Source organism: Herpailurus yagouaroundi, unplaced genomic scaffold, assembly GCF_014898765.1.
Source record: "Herpailurus yagouaroundi ecotype Mexico unplaced genomic scaffold, PumYag 77, whole genome shotgun sequence".
NCBI classification, from domain to species: domain Eukaryota; kingdom Metazoa; phylum Chordata; class Mammalia; order Carnivora; family Felidae; genus Herpailurus; species Herpailurus yagouaroundi.
This window is the reverse complement of record NW_024412388.1, coordinates 94,232,354-94,249,781: the sequence shown is the minus strand read 5'-3', so window position 1 is coordinate 94,249,781 and position 17,428 is coordinate 94,232,354. Positions and strand designations below refer to the sequence as shown.

The window sequence follows — 17,428 nt, the reverse complement described above, 5'->3', positions numbered from 1 at the left end:
CATAGAGAAAGGCTGGAAACATAAAAGTCCAACAATAGGGAAATGTTTAAATTTTGTCATATGTGTGCAATGAAATACAACAATTAAAAATTGTTCTTGGAGAATTTCTTAATGAGGTGGAAATGTTCACAATGTGAAGTTTGGTTTCAAAAAAATGAATGTAAAAATCTGTACATACAGTATGGGCCTAATTATATGACATATATGCGTAGAAAACAGACACACCGAAAAGTTTACAAATGATTATCTGTGGGTGGTAGAATTGGATATTATATTTCCTTCTTTATACTTAACTGCATTTAAAAAATTGTCTACCATGCACAACCATTACTTTTATATAAATCAAGGGAATAGGAAACAACAAACAAATCTGTAACAGCCTCCACACCCCACTCCCAACAGACCCTCCTGGGTCTTAATCCCAGACTAAATTGGTCTTGGGATCTTTAGGAATCTTGAAGCTGTTGGGCTCTCAACAATGAATGACAAAGTAAATCTCAAAATTAAAAATCAAGCAGCAGGTAACCATGTAGAATGTCAACTGTACTCTGATAAAATGCATATTTTGACATAGTTTTAAGGGGCGGTATCTTGCATTGAGTTAGGTCTCATTCGGATTCTCCCTTAATCCGGACCTACCTACCTAACCAGCCCATAGGTGGCAATCCCTGCCCTCCACCCTACCCAGGCAAACCGGTTCACTACTCCCTTCAATGCTCCTCCCTAGTCCCATCTGCAACCCCACAACCCTCCCCTATTTCCAGGCCATTTGGTACACAGTGCCTGCTAGGAAGTGTGTCCTGATTACAGCTAAGCATCGATCTCTCCACCTACACAACACCAGTAAGAATCTAAGCGGGGTTCACTGTGTCTACGCAAAAACAGAGTTTGGAAAGTGAAGGAGTGAGTCATCCTCTTTGGCCTCCAGCTTCTTTCATGTTGGGGCCATAATGTTGTCTTTGAGCCTCTGAGATCTTCCCTAGCTCTAAATACAGCTCCCTCCCTCCTACTCTATTCACCAGATGGTTCCTTAAATGGCCCTCCCTGAACCCCAGGCCCCCACTGAAGTATGCTCCTTAATTCTCTGAAGAAGGCTTCTCTTAGCCCCTGGCCCGCAGCTCACTTGTGATGTCAGCCTCCCCACTAGGCCAGACCACTCTGCGGACACCGGACTCTGGAGAGAACACCTCCAGCCTCACAAAGATCCTTGGCCAGAATAGTTTCCCAAAGCATCCCCTATGCTTAGATCCTTCTGGAACCAAGCTACTCAGCTCTGGTTTCTCAGCTTGTTCAAGCAACCTGTCCCCCAGCATTGTTTACAACTCCATACAGCTGCATCCACCCATACTAGTTTGTAAGTATTCAAATGGCTCTAGCCACGCCCTGTCATTCCAGGCCCTCACTGGCTAGCCCCAATGCCCCTTTGTTGTCCCCTCCCAGCCCTCCTCTCCACGCACCTTTCTTTCCCTGCACCTTTCCCTCTCCTGCCCCACCAGCCACATCTCATTTCCCAGTCTTCCCTGAGTACACGATGCACCTCGGGCCTCCATGCATTTCCTCATGCTTTCCTTCCTCTCCCCAAAATGCCTTACCTCCGTTTCTATTGTTGTTCTGCTTCTCTGTTCCAAGTCTGTTCATTTTAGTTGCTCCCTCCTTTCTTCTACAGAATTTTTCAGTCTGACAGTTAAATGTGTTTATAATGGTCTTTCCTACCAGGAGTGGAGGGTAGGTTTTAAACAGCTTTGAATTCTCCAGCACTAGCACAGTGTTCCTTCAATTCAGCTGCTTCTCTGTGAATTTACCCCACCTCTTCCTTTGGACTGGAAGGTCCTGAGGGCAGTTCTTCATTCATGACCTCCCTACTCCAGCTGAGACAAGGCTTTCTCCACAATCCCCATCACTGAGGGTAAGACAGATCCTGAGGTCTCCCCTTAGCTCAGGAAACAGGACCAAATTCGTTGGGAAATGGTGAGTCTTTTTTCACTCAAAATGATTGGTTATCAGGCTGTGAGTAGGACTCCTGAGCTCTAGCTCATTTTGATGCTAATTTGTTTATTAATGTGAGGATCATATTTCTGTGTTTCTAAACGGGAACAGCGCATACATGCTTTTCCTACTCCACCAGGTCACTGAACCCAAATGTGATAATAAAGTAGAACAGTCACAGTTTCGAAAGGCATCAGAGCTGAAGACGGCAGGCAGGAGGTCACTGGCATCAGGATGGGTCAGCACAATTAGAGGCCAGGCAAGGGTCAGGAGCTCTCTTACTCAGCTTAGTAGTCGGAATGGGAGCCCAGCAAACTACAAAACAAGTAGGAGCAGCACAGAAGTTTGCAGAGGTGGTAGCTGAAAAAGGAACAAGCTCGAACATTTTCTCCATGCATCAAACAAGTTAGTGGTTCCTTTAACATTGCAAGTGCTACTGTTTTCGAGCTCATGCATGTTGCCTGTTTCCTCCAAGTGATCTTTCACTGGCTGCTTATGTGGGGGTCGTGGGGAGAAGGATCACCTGATTTGTCTGCTCATTAAACTATAGGGCCTTGAACAGGTTACTTACCACTCAAGTCTCAGTTCTCTGGTCTGTAAACTGGGGACAGAGCACTTACCTTGAAGTTAGTGTGAGAATGAACTGATAGGAGCCACATTAACTCGGCCAGCACAGTGGCTGGCAGTCCCCTGCTCTGAACACAACAGGCTTCAGCACAGCTCTGGCCTAGGTGTAGGTTACCAATATTGTGGGTAGGCTAGGGCTGGGCTGGGGAGGTATAATTACTGAAACCTTATAGCCAAGATTCCAAGACAATCACAATTTCAAAGACACTCTCCTGTTTTAAGTCAAGAAGCACTTGCCAATTTTTGATTGGGAAAACATGATCACCAGGGAAGGCACCGTGGCGGCTACCTATTTCTCCATCAGCTCTGAGAGTCTGGGCTCCAGGCCCAGGGCTTCTCAGCCAGATGCTCAGATATGCAGCTGAAAGGTGGTGGAAGGAGGAAGGAGCTCAGCAATGGCTCAGGGTACCTGGTAGGTGGGAGGCCCAGGGGCTCCCTCCCAGCTTCTCAGTCCAAATGCACAGGCCACTACAGTGCAATTCCACTCTAAAAGGAAAGAACACGTTAAGCCCTTCAAGCTCAGGTTAAGTCCTCAACTCCTTGGCTGCACATTAGAATCACCTGGGGAAATTTGGAAATCTCCACGCCTAGACTGTATTCCAGACCAATTAGATCAGTATTATTTTTTAAAGCTCTCTGGGTAAATTCCAAAGTACAACAAAAGTTGAGAACCACTCTTCTGGATCAGGTTTTCCCAAACTTGCCAGATGATGATAATCACTTGTATTAGTTTAAAAGTTTCTCAGGATCTGGAATTAGCACTACTGCCGGAACTTAATGATTCTAAAGCACACCCCTTTATAAAAACATATAGGATATTTTAACATCTTTGAAATCTGAGTGATCTTCCAATCAGTGAGACCTAAGATTTGATAACACACAGAAACAAGCATCTCAGGTGATCCTCATGATTAGGCAGGTTTGAGGAAAAAACAATTCCCTAGTACCTCCTAGGGCAGCACTTCCCGAACTTTAACATGCTTAGGGTCACCTGCGATCCAGTTAAAATGCAGGCTCTAAATCAGATCTAGGTTAAAGCCTGAGATCCTGCACTTCCAAGAAGCTTCCAGGTGATCTAGGCTGGGCCTTGCACCACATTCTGGGTAGCAAAATCCCGAAGTACTGAGGAGGCTCCACCAGCAACCCACTTAATTAAACGGAAATAACTGGCATAGAGAAATATGACCGATGGAGAGTCTTCCATAGGTCCAAAAGAGAACTCCTGGGTTCCTCTCTGGCATTTCTTCCCAGGAAGCGGCAGCTGGAATGAGGGCGAGAGGGAGGGCTGCCCCAACCTTTGCAAAGCCAGAGGCTAGAGTCCAATTTCCCAAGGAAGCAGTTTCCTGTATGAGGCAGCACAAACTCCCACTCTAAACAGCAAAGTTCACTCACCAAGTGAGGGTAGGCCTCAGGTGGCTTTACAGAGTTGGAGGCCCGCTCTCTCTGTGTATACTTTTTCTTTCATTCATTCACCAAACTTTTACTGAGGGTCTGCTAATAAACCACACGGTCTAAAGGACTCACATATGAATCAGATTTGGTCCCTGACCTCCAGCAGAAGGAATTCAGCCTGGGAGAAACCCATTCATAAAGCAAAATACAGTATGAAGGGATAAGTGCTATAAAGAAGCACATAGAGAGATTACCCAACATAGCAGAACAATGCTAATAACTTCCTGGTGCAGCAGCCACTGGAGGAGCTGGAGGAAACATTTCTAATTTTTCCAGGAAGGGCACCACCCTAAACAAGATTTCCTTGCCAGGACCAGCCTGGTATGATGGAGAGGGTGCTTTGATGCCTTGAAGCCCTTGAAAACAAGACCCTAAAATCTGGAGTCTCAGGACAGGCAGAACTTCCTACGTTTACGCATCTAATCTCTAGAGCTAAAATGCAAGTGAATCCAAGGAAGAAAGAGACTTTTAGGAGATCAGCCCCTCAAAAGGATGGGACAGCTGTGGTCTCATTCCAGAAAGCTCCAGTACCCACATTCTGTCCTCCTGTGTCAAAATCCAGCCATTTTCTTAGTTACAGAAACACATGTCTTTGCCCTTTGTCATACTGAGCTCTTAATTGGCTTGACCCATCACATTGCTAGATAAAAAGGCTACAATCCCTAGACTAAGTAGGTCTCCAGCTGGGGTAGAAAGTCTCACCCAAGACAGGCAGGGGACGAGAACCTAGAGCCTGCTCCCTCACCAAGCCCCCTATCGACCAGCTTTTGAGGAGGACTACAAAACTGATACTCGATCCCAATTTACTTTTTCCTTATCTTTCATCTCACAGATAGGAAACCCTAGAGAAGAAGCTTAAGGGCCAGAAGAAGCAGCAGAGAAGGAGATAGCAGAAAGATGGGGAGTGGAGCCAGTGCTGAGGACAAAGAACTGGCCAAGAGGTCCAAGGAGCTAGAAAAGAAGCTGCAGGAGGATGCTGACAAGGAAGCCAAGACCGTCAAACTGCTACTGCTGGGTGAGCGAGATGGGAGGATGAGCCAGAGAAGAAGGTACTGCTCCTTCCTGCTTATCCTGAATGGTAGATGGGTTCTAGCCCACCCCACGGGGAGGACGGTTGGCCGGTCATATTCCTCTCCCCATCTGGTCTCAGGCTAAGGGATCAGGGCTCTAGGGCTGAGCATAGCCACCCCAAGGAGATGCAGAATACCAAAGCTACCTTGGAATAGTTCTGCTCTTCCTTGAACCAGGAAGTGTGCAAGGGCTGGGAGAGACCCATCCATCTCCAAATCTAACCAAACCCAACACCTCACAGCTTGGTAAATGCCGTGAACCCTGGGCTTAGAGTTACCTGATCTGCAGTCAGAAAGCTCTGAGTCAGTGGATTCAGAAGTCCTGCCATAGCATCAGTGCCATGTAGTCCCAGGAGCAGGCCCACTGGTTCTTGCCACATAAATGGGTTCCTTCTCCTTGCCTCCAGTAGACATTCTGTACACATTTTATAACTAGGGAGCCAGCCCTGAGGGAGGAGGAATGTCTACGGTAGTCCTTTCCTGGCTTTCTGTTCAGTAGCTGCCTTGAAAGCCCCTTCCAGATGGGAGGTTCATCAACTTGATGAGCCCTAAGCAGATCACAGGTCTGTGCTGAAAAAAGACAAGCACCTTCTGTTGGTCAGAGAGATTGGTCACAGCTGCAAACAGAACCAAGACAATAAAGAGTTTGGGACACCTGGTTTATGGAAAAAAAAAACCCAACGGTAGTACAGAGATAGGCTAGCTGGAGCAGGTGGGGGGGAGGGGAGGGGAGGGTCTATGCAGCAGCAGATTAGCTGGCTGGGCTGTTTCCAAGCCCATGAGGAGTCTGTGAACTGGAGCCCCAGGCGGTAGCACCTCCTTTTGCCCAGCCAATCTGTGAGCACACCACTGTAAGTTGGACTCAGACTCCAAGAAGCCCAAAAGCTACAGAAGGGGAAAGAGATAGCAAGGCCACTGAGAGATCTTTTAAGCCTAAGCAGCTTTCTTCTACATTCAGGATAAGCAGCTTAGAGGGAACCAGCATAGACTAAATGGGAGGGAGGTTAGGGCATCAGGGCAGTGCAAACTGGGGGAGAGGGTTGAAGGGTATGTGGAAGGAGAGCAGAGTGTAAATGAGAGGATAGTAGGGCATTTTAGCCAATAAGGGAAAAAGCAAGATGATGAAAAAAACTATTTCAGTGAAGTTATCCAGCTCTCTGCAATCCTGCTCCAAGATCACTCTCTTGAGTAAAACTGGGCAGAGGAGAAACGTGTTAAAGGAATTCCCTGACTCTATCGGTGGTTCTCAACAAGATTTTGCCACCACCCTCACCCCTCACCAGGACACTCGGGAATGTCTGGAGACATTCTTAGTTGTCACAACTGGAAGAGAAGAGTGCTACTGGCCTCTAGTGAGTAGAGGCCAGGAATGCCGCTAAACACCCTACAACGCACAGGACAGCCCCCCACAAAAAAAAATAATTGTCCAGCCCAAAATGTCAACAATGCAGAGGCTGAGAAACTCTGCTCTAAATCCAGACTGAATGGCCTGAGCTCAAGGCTGGCAGAAATTGAGGGCAGCAATCATCCCTACAGGTTGTCTCCTAACAAGACTCCCAAGCAAGCCCTGGCTTAGAGTTCTCACAAGCCATCTAATGGAGGGTTGGGGAGAATTGGTGGAAATCTGAAGCATAAGCATTTATCCCTGCAGGTGCTGGGGAGTCAGGAAAGAGCACTATCGTCAAACAGATGAAGTGAGTAGGAACAAAGCCCCCCGAGGACTGAGGTAGGGTGATGAAGTCAGCAGAGCCAGTAGAGGCATGGAGGGTGAAGGGCTCTTCATCCTGAAGGCACCCAGATGTAAAGGATATAAAGAACCTGATTCCCAATGCCCCTCATCTGCATGCCCTTTTCCCCTCACCCTCCACTTTGGGACAGCCATAGGAATAGATGGTGTTCTTAGGACGCTTTCAATCCTTCCAGATTCCCAATCCCTTAGGGCTGGTTACTCAGGTCCAACTAAGGGCTGGGTGTCTTGCAGGATCATTCATCAGGATGGCTATTCGCCAGAAGAGTGTCTGGAGTACAAGGCCATCATCTACGGGAATGTGTTGCAGTCCATCTTGGCTATCATCCGGGCCATGTCCACACTGGGTATTGACTATGGTGAACCAAGCTGTGCGGTATGTGGTTAACAGCAATGCGGTTAAGGTTGGAAGGAAAGGCTAATGATCAGAAAACAGGCAGCTGACAAGCTATGAGGAAATATGAGTCAGGAAAGAGTTTCATAGAACTAAGTCCTACCTACTGAGCTTCCAGTGTTTTTACTTCAGTCTTGTAGAAGTGTGCAATCCCTACCTTTATAATACATTACCAAAACCTGTTCTCAGCTTCCTCTGCCTTTTTGTTTTATCTTACCATTTAAAATGCTCCCCTGGGCTCCTTGCCTGGCTATGGAACTTTTATAAGCTAAATCCCTAGTTCTGGTATTTGTCTTTTCCTAGCTTTGAATCATTGAAAGAACAAAGGTGATGGTTGTCTCCCATCTCACCTATGTCATGGTCAATCTGGTCTTTAAACTTCCAACCTCCCTGCAAGCAGAGGGCCCACATTTTGTGGCGGTACTCTTTTGAACTAAGGATGGGAGACAGAAACACCACAGAGGAAGCCCCTGGAACCTATTTTCCCCTAGACATCCTAGGACTGGAGAAATTGCCACCCTCTACATCTCAGAAGCACACTCAAAATTAATCCATATGTTTTCTTAACATCTTCACTGGCTGCAATCTCCATCTTAGGCTTTAGTAGCAATGCAAAATGCTTTCTTTTCAGTAGTATTCCCAGGAGCCTCCTGGAAAGCCATTACTCCTGTGTAGTTCTCAGCCAGGTTTCTGCCTTACAGGATACTGGGCGACAGCTCAACAACCTGGCTGACTCCACTGAGGAGGGCACCATGCCTCCCGAGCTGGTTGAGGTCATCAGGAAGTTGTGGAAGGATGGTGGGGTGCAAGCCTGCTTCGAGAGAGCTGCAGAGTACCAGCTCAATGACTCAGCATCTTAGTAAGTAAGACTCTGACTGGGGAAGGGGTGGGATTAGCTATAAACAACCTTCTAGGAGAAATCACAAGCAGACTAAAATTTCAGGCATGAAAGCTGGAGTCACAAAGGACTGAATTCAGCGTGGATACCGTTGTGTTAGGCTTAAGCAGTGTTTTACTATGCTTTGAACTTAATGCCTTTAGAGAGGGACACAGACATAGTTGCCACCACTCTGTTGCTTCAGTCTGGCTCACTGCAGCCTATAGAGCTGAAGACCCCCAAATTAAAAACAAATGTGCCCTGCTTAGTAGCCCTCAGACTGCCGTCCTCTTAAATTCATGCACATAGTCTGTCCTTTCAGAACCACAAACACAAAAACAGACCTGCAGTTCTGCCACATGCCCTCCCAGGAAACGGGTGATTAACGATGGCCTTTTCAGGGTGGAATATTCTAGCTGGTAACCTAGGTGTATTTACTTAGGCCACCAACCAGAAACAAATGCCTCCTTCACACATAGCATTTTACATCAGGGTGCCAGGGCATGGGACACAGAAACTTCCAGGGCAAACCAAAGGAAGTACGTCAGGGATTTAAAAGAACCAACTCTGCAAAGCTGATTCCAAAAAGATAAGGTACAGGGAGTTTATCAAGCCTACCTCAAACAGCATGGTTTCATAGATGGGCATGAGCTCTGTAGTCAGACAGACCTGGATTTAATCCCTCTTCTGTCATCTAATTTTGTAACACAGTTATCATTTACCATCCACAGAGCATTTACTCACTAAGGCCCAGGCATTGCTGGGTGTGTGAGGTGCACCATCTCGTTTGATTATTCGAGGTAGATAGTACTTTTTATTAGTCCGATGAAAAATTGAGGTTCAGAGAAGTTAATTAACTTGCCCAAAGTCGCATAGTTAAATGGCAGAGGTTGAAGTTGACTCCAGGTCTATTTGACCGCAAAGTTGAATGCTTTTCACAATATACCACAGTGCCTCTTGACCTTCGACAAGTTATTCAACTCTTCTGAAATTAACCTTCATCTGTAAAATGGGACATGAAACTTGAAGGTGTATGAGGTTAAATGAGAATTTAAATGTGAAAATACTGGCATATACTACACACTTGTTAATTTTCCTTCCCTTCTTCTCTGTCATCCCACTTCACATCTGCCTTCCTCTTGTCTTTAAAAAAAAAACGTTTTTTTCATGATAACTGTCAAACACATATGAAAGTAGGATGATACAGTGAATCACCTGACTTCAACTGTTACCAGCTCATGACCACTCTTGTTCCATTTTATCTCCATCTCCCACTGGATTATTTTGAAGAAAGTCCCAAATATCCTATCATTACATACTAAAAATTTCACTATGTATCTCTCAAAAAAAAAAAAAAAAGAGAGAGAGAGAGAGGCTCTTTTTAAAAAAAGAAATCACAACATAACCACCACACCTAAATATTTAATAATTCCTTGATGTCATCAAATATCCAAGCCAGTGCTCATTTAAGTTTCCCCAGTTATCTCAACTGTTTGCCCCTCAACTTGATTCAGGATATAAACAAGGTCCATGTATTAAACCGATTCACGTCTCTTATGTCTCTGAAGTCTCTTTTAGTCTACTCCTGCTTCTTGTTAAACTTATTTTTATTTTTAAGAGAGCGTGAGTGGGGGAGGGGGAGGAAAAGGGAAAGTGGGGGAGGAGAAGAGAGAGGCGGGCGGAGAGAGAGAATGAATGAATGAATCTCAAGCAGGCTCCACGCTCAGCACAGAGCCCGACACAGAGGCTTGATCCCACGACCCTGGGATCATGACCTGAGCCAAAATCAAGAGTCAGAAGCTCAATCAACTGAGCCACCCAGGAGCCCCTACTCTTGCTTCTTGTTGGAACTTTTGACACTCATTTAAACCACCAAATCTTACTGAAGGATCTAGAAAACTTTGTAGCCAGGCAAAACTTAAGGAAAAGTTATCTGATTTGACTTAAATGCGTCAGAACCCCTGCCACAACTGGGCATGCCTCTCAGCCCACACTCCCTTTTGTAAGGACACATGAGGGTTTGAAGGAAAGAACCCTAGATTTAACAATATGGACTCTAGTCCTGATTCCATCACCAAGTTAGTTATATAACTTTGGGTAGGACCTTTACCTTTCTTGGCCCTGGCTGTGTAAAGTTTAATCCATTCCAATCTCTTTTCTCTAGCTACCTGAACCAATTAGACCGGATTACAGCCCCCGACTACCTCCCTAATGAGCAAGATGTGCTACGATCCAGAGTCAAAACCACAGGCATCATTGAGACCAAGTTTTCCGTCAAAGACTTGAACTTCAGGTGAGTACATAGCTCTCTGGGGGGGCATCACAGATACACACATGGTTCCCTGGGGTCACCTCAGATACCAAAAAAGGGGATTGGGGATGCCTCTTGGCCTCCACTAAAGCCCAATCTGAATAACTATCCTATTTGTCCCTCTTTCCTCCCCATTTCCCATCTCATCGCCGACTGGCCCCAAAGTGGCCACCCCTCTGTAAACACCAAGTACATGTGCTGCTTCTTCCCTCAGGATGTTTGACGTGGGAGGGCAACGATCAGAGAGAAAGAAGTGGATCCACTGCTTTGAGGGAGTCACCTGCATCATTTTCTGTGCGGCCCTCAGTGCCTATGATATGGTGCTAGTGGAAGATGATGAAGTGGTAAGTGGCCCTTACAGTAAGCAGCTTTGATAGACAGTCCCCCTGTGACCCTTCCTCTAAGCTTTGTGTCACCAATTCTTCAGCTTGGGTGATTTCAGCTAACACTGACAGTCTAGCAGTCCTCTGGCACACAAATCAATGCCTCAGTAAATAATTCTAGAAAAACTTCCCCTTTTGCAGGTTCCAGGTTAGCACTTTGAGGCTCTAGATTTACTGGAGGTGAGCTTGGTCTCAAATTAGACATCCAAGAATCACCTGGATATCACACAGCTCACAAGAGGAATGGAGTATTAGAGGGACAAGGGATCACAACTGGGCAAAGAGCAGGGGTTACACTTAGGACTCTTCCAGGCCACCTATGGAAATAAAGGATAGGAGATGAAAATGATAGAGCAGAAAAACAATGTATGATGTGCATCTTTGTGCAACAGGATAGAAGGGTTGGACTACTAACCTCACTTGGAAGCCTAAATATGTACCGTCAACAGGACTAAGGGGAGACCTGCAGACCAGGTTTCTCACATGCCACTTAAATTGGCAGGTGGAAGACTACCTGAGGGGTGAGTCTCTTGAGCCTGCAGAATTCAACAAGATAGGAGCTCTGCAGACCAAGCATCAGCCCGCCCAGTCTTGGAGTCTGAGACAGAGAATATCAAGGCATGGAACATGCTAATGGAGGCCCATAGCTTATTGATAGGAGACAAAGCTCCTATACTCCCATCCCTGTCTCAGTTGTTCTCCCTTCTCCTTAGTAGTTCAAGTTCACATTAGAGCACTATGAATATCCTCTAGCCAAAATGTCTTATGGGGTCATTCATTTTTCAAGATCTCTTCCACCTTTAACCCTGAAGTCTATGAAGTCTTAAGGGGTTCTACAGGAGCATTAGCAATGACAAAAGGCCACAAAAAGTAGATTTGTTTTCTTTCTTCATTGGGTGAAAAGATTGAGCCCAAGTCAGATAATAGCATACTTGAAATCCTAAAGGCCCTGCTCCCTAAAAACAGGCTGGTCTGGGGCACTTGGCAACATCTAGACTCTGCAGATATATAGCACCACTTCTCACCTGCTCAGAGTGGCAATCAGAGGAGGAAATAAGGCAGAAGGGCTTGTGGTATGGTGCTGAGAAATTCTCTAGTCCTCACCATTTGACACTGGGGCAATAATTCCTATTAGTTCCTGCCCACACAGAGATCCAGGACTCTGTAACAGAAGCTTATCAAAATCATCCTGAAAAGAAAAATTATCATGGAGATGCAAATGGGCACATGACAACTCAGGCCTAGTTTCAACTCTGTATAAGCAGCACTTGCGGAGTCAAAGTCCTTCGCAGTGCCCTGGCTGCCAAAGATTGACCTAACATTTATTGTACACCTATATGCCAGCCACTATCATAGACACTCATACATGATCTCATTGAACTTCCATAACAACCCTATGAGACAGGGAAACTAAAACTCAGAAAAGTTCAGGGATTTCCCCCAAGTCACACAGCTATGACAGAAAAAGGATGAGAAAGGCAGCTAGATTTCTTTGGCCCTATCCCACCACACTAAAAAGAGATAAGCTATTCCCCAACTTTCCTCTTACATTTGGAGCACTAGTCTCTCCAAGGGGAACAAGAACAGGAAGTAGACAATAGCCCATAAGCTCAGTCTGATATCTCTGATGGTGTCTCCTCTTACTAGAATCGCATGCATGAGTCACTACACCTCTTCAACAGCATATGTAACCACAAGTTCTTTGCGGCTACTTCCATTGTCCTCTTTCTCAACAAGAAGGACCTCTTTGAGGAAAAAATCAAGAAAGTCCATCTCAGCATTTGTTTTCCAGAGTATGATGGTAAGTGTCAAGGGATGGAGATAATGGTAATGCTTTCTTGGTAATGACTGGTGATTGCCTCATTTCCTATACCAAGAAGACATAAAGGAACCTGTCTTTAAGGGGTACTAAGTGTGAAACTCCTTTGCTTTGCCAGGCTGATGATCCCTTATCCCTTAAAAAACTTTTTTAATGTTTATTTATTTTTGAGAGAGAGAAAGAGAGAGAGAGAGACACAGCATGAGTGGGGGAGGGTCAGAGAGTGACACAGAACTCAAAGCAGGCTCCAGGCTGTCAGCACAGAGCCAAACATGGGGCCCGAACTCACAAACCATGAGATCATGACCCGAGCTGAAGTCAGACACATAACCGACTGAGCCACCCAGGCGCCCCACCCCCCTACCCCGCCATATCCCCTTAATACTCAGTTCCTCTTATGCGCTTTGTGATGTCCAAGTGATACTTGGATGTCTAATCTGAGAAACTTGGGTATTCAGTCGTAAATTTAAAATCAAATGTCCCTGGAACAGAATAGACAGGATGCAGGAGAGCCACAGACCATTTAAATGATACCTCCCAGAAATCAAGGGCAGAGACAAAGAGATCCCTCTCCTCAATTCTGTTGCTCAACTCGTGATAAACACTGGAGTACAATAGAGAAGAGGACCCTCCCTTTAAAATTATGTTCCCAACTGCAGCTGTCCAACACATTTCAAGGATCAAGTGGGTCACCTAAAAGGTAAGTGAGCAGGGATGCCTGAGTGGCTCAGTTGGTTCAGGGTCTGACTCCTGATTTTGGCTCAGGTCATGATCTCATGGTTCATGGGATCAAGCCATGCATTAGTGTGGAGGCTGCTTGAGATTCTCTCTTTCCTCTCTCTGCCCTTCCCCCAACTTGTATGCAAGCACACCATGTGTACCTGCACTCTCCCTCTCTCAAAATATATAAATTTTAACATTAAAAAAAAAAGTCAGCAGCTAAAGAGGGTTAATTTATCCCATTTCTTCACTATTTTTTCTGGAAAACCAGGGAACAACTCTTTTGAAGATGCAGGGAATTACATCAAGAGTCAGTTCCTTGACCTCAACATGCGAAAAGATGTCAAAGAAATCTACAGTCACATGACCTGTGCTACAGACACACAGAATGTCAAATTTGTATTTGATGCAGTTACAGATATTATCATCAAAGAAAATCTCAAGGACTGTGGGCTGTTCTAATCCTCATCACTCCTCAAGTATACATTCCACAAACAGGCTTGGAATCTGGTTCATTTCAAGCAGAAAAGTCATAGATCAATATACCATGGCATGAAGAATGAATCCATTCTCCCTTGGAGACAGACTCTACATGATCACAACTGTGTCCCATATATTCTTTTCAAAGTGGGGTAGCTAGTGCAGTTTAAAGAATACAAACCCAAGAGTCAGAAGACCCAGGTGCCAGTACTGGTTCTGCAATTTACTACAAAGTATAAATATTTCATTTCTCTGAGCCTTGAGTCCCTCATCTATAAAATGAAGGTAACTTTTCTACTACTTCACAGGGTTATTCTTAATGATCACAAACATAACTGAAGGGAAGGAACATAAAAGCTATGTGGTCAAGAGTCACAGAAAGAAATCCTATGTAAAAGCAGCCATTTATGAAATTCAAGACCAAGTTTTTAGATGAACTATCCCAAGCACAATAGCAACTTTCCCTACTGTCTGGAAAAAATTAAAAAATAAAAAATGAGATCTCAGTAAACCTTACCACCATTTTTTACTAACAGACTCTATGTGCCTTAGCTCAGAGATCTGGATCACTGAATAGAAGATGTAAGTTTGTTAGAGTCTAAGGCACATGTCTAAAAATGAGCATCTTTATTAAGCAGACTCTCTCTGCCCCCCAACTACTGTAAAAATTGAGTTTCCTTTATCTCTGTAAGTAACTGTCTCAGGTGCACAAGACACTTTCTGAATAAATTTAGAAGACTTCAACACACTCCCACTTGGAGTATTAATGATTTTTATTGCTACCACTTCTCGATCACAGAATTTAGAGTAACTGAGCAAACCTAGAATTCTCATTTCAACTGCTACATGTTTCAGAACAAAAAAAAGCAGCTGATCTTGCTTTGGGCATTAAAAATCTTTGCAGTTGGATCCATGTGATGCCTGGCTGAAAACAACATCTCCCGATACAGGACAACAAGTAAATTATTTCTTTGAACTCCTTTGAGGGGAAACGAAGCTTGCATTTATCTTGACAGGAGGTGGTGAAGTCAAGTACAGATTTAGCATCTACAACTACTAGTGAGGAAAGCTCGTGGCGTCCAAGATTTAGTATATAAAAGAAAGTGTCAATTAAAATGAAAATCTGTTCCTTGCCAGAAACACATATTCACACTTAGCCTGTTACTAGCAATATTGATACTAGAGAGCCATATGAGCTTGAAATACACTGAAGAATAAATTTGCAGCTGTTAAAATTGGACTCATTTAATCGTCTTTTTGATTCCATGAAAAGAAGTCAACTTGGGAGAAGTACCAGAGAAATAAGGGAAAGTACTCTGACTATTGCCAATTATAAAACTTTACCACATAAAAAAACCTGGGCAAGACTTCATGCATCCAAGAGCTCTGTTCAGGGACTGTTTCTAAATGGCATATTTCAACTATCACTAACCTGTTTTGCTTTAACTCCATATACAGGGGTTACGAGCCTTTTTTTGCATGATGGATCCCTCCAACAGTCTGACGAAACCTATAGACCTCTTCTCAGGATATTTAAAAATGCATAAAATTATAAGGGAAACCAACATACTAGGAATAAATTCTACCTTTGGAGCCCTGAAGTCCCAGGTTAAGAATCCTCACTCCGGCTAAGATCCTGTCTATTCAGGCCCCAAATCTAATTTATCTCACTTATCCGATCTTCAGATAGGGTAGCCCAACTTCCCCACAAATTGTATCAGATTGTTTACTTCTTTTATTATCTTCTCCTTGCTCTGACTCTAAGCAGGACTTGGTTAGAGGCCAAACTATAAAAGCCTACCCTAGGCTTCTTGGTTATGGATGTTCATATACAACCGGCCCTATAGTCCAAGCATGAAAATAGCCAATGGGCCTGGTCTTCTGGTACTCTACTCACTCTGCTGTCTTTGTCTTCTTTTGCTTCCTTTTAAATTTACACTATAATGTTGAATTTTATCATCAGAAATTCTTTCTTGTAACAAGGTAGGTCAGAAACAATTCGACCTGATTTTCATGAACTGCAATCTTAATTCTTAAAATGGTAAAGCTAGAAGGAAGTTTAAAATAGTCCAGGCCCATCACTAGTAATTTATAGATAAGAAACTGAGGCCCAGGGAGAAGGAGTGTCTTCATCAAGATCAAACTGCTAGGAAGTAGCAGAACTAGAACTCCAAAATAGGTCTCCTGAATCCCAAGCCAGCGTTCTATATATGTACCATGCTACTGAAAGCCCACCATACACCACACTATTCAGTCAATTTTCTCATTTCCCTAAGCTCCTCCCACTCCCAAATTCTTGGTTATTTTTAAATTATGACATCTCTAAACCATATTTAACAAAATCATCTCCAAACTGAATACAAATCAGTCTCAAAGTGGAATGTGAAATTAGCATAAAATAACAAAAATATAAATAACTTTAAGTTTGTTCGGTGAAGGTGTAATTAATATCCCATTCATATCCTTAAAGGGCAGAGATCTTAATGTAGTTCCCTTGCAGCGCATTTAGCCACTGATGACAGTAAGGCAAATGTGAAGTATGTTCCACTTCTTGTAGATCTGATGACAGTTGCTTTTCTTTATCTTTTTTACAAAAATACAGTACAATTAACACAAAAGGACAAATACTATACGATTGCACTTACATTCCCAGGGGCTGGGAGGAGAAGGGAATGGGGAGTTAGTGTTCAATGGATACAGAGTTTCAGTTTGGGAAGATGAAAAAGTTCTGGAGATGGGCAGTGGTGACAGTTTGCGCAACAATGTGAATGTGCTTAGTGCCACTGAACTATGTACTTAAAAATGATTAAGATGGTAAAGTTTATGTTATGTATAGTTTACCACAATAAAAATATAATGGAAAGAATACAATAGAATCGGAGCTGTGCTTTTACATTCTGTGGATAAAAGCAGCACAAAAATTCAGTCTTAAAAGCAATATAAAAGACACTTACTTGTAACACTTCCTACTCTGATAAAAAAAAAAAAAAATTCACGCAACATGTACCCCAAATAGTCCAAATCAGGGTAGCCCCATTCCCAAGGTAAGAAATAACAGCATTGAGAACCCACTCTATAACTGGAGATGTGCCGTAGACCAAAGTGTGCTGGCCATGCTGGGTGGAGAAGGTGGTGAAGGGTGAAGAGCTCTTACCTCCCACTGCCCTCTCTACCCGGCACAGCCCCCGGAGCACAGATTCCAGCAGGCTTCAGTGTTGGCCCAGGGATTGCAAGTGTGCCAGGGCTTCTGGTGATCCTGCTAGGTAAAAGCATGAAGACATCTCTGTGAGGTCAGACATAGTGCAGACTGCAAAAGGGAACTTTTCTGCCATCTGGCCATGAAAAGGCAAGCACTAGTATGAACAGAAATAAAGAACTGAATTTAAATGCAAAACAAAGACCTTTGTTTTTACCCAGCTGCACAAATTTTAGAGAAATTTACAGTTGAACTTCATTTCAGGTGTTCAAAATGAATATGGGAAAAGTGATGCTGAAAAAGACGGCCAGCTACAATGAATACAACTGTTGGAACTGCCTTATAAGATTACTTGTTTTGCAGTAT

At 44.1% G+C, this 17,428-nt stretch overlaps 1 protein-coding gene across 3 annotated transcripts; it reads left to right on the top strand.

The window, feature by feature from the left end:
• The first annotated feature begins 4,721 nt into the window (after window positions 1-4,721).
• Window positions 4,722-15,106, top strand: GNAT2 (G protein subunit alpha transducin 2). 3 transcript variants are annotated; one of them, XM_040471239.1, is made up of 8 exons: window positions 4,722-5,080; window positions 6,787-6,829; window positions 7,117-7,258; window positions 7,978-8,135; window positions 10,318-10,446; window positions 10,679-10,808; window positions 12,495-12,648; window positions 13,658-15,106. In XM_040471239.1, exons 1-8 carry the CDS (start codon window positions 4,963-4,965, stop codon window positions 13,846-13,848), a joined length of 1,065 nt encoding a protein of 354 aa, XP_040327173.1. In that variant the 5' UTR covers window positions 4,722-4,962; the 3' UTR covers window positions 13,849-15,106. The 3 variants fall into 3 exon arrangements, with proteins under 3 accessions (XP_040327173.1, XP_040327172.1, XP_040327171.1); XM_040471238.1 differs by having other exon boundaries at window positions 5,000-5,080; window positions 6,787-7,258; XM_040471237.1 differs by lacking the exon at window positions 4,722-5,080 and having other exon boundaries at window positions 6,083-7,258.
• Window positions 15,107-17,428: the final 2,322 nt, after the last annotated feature.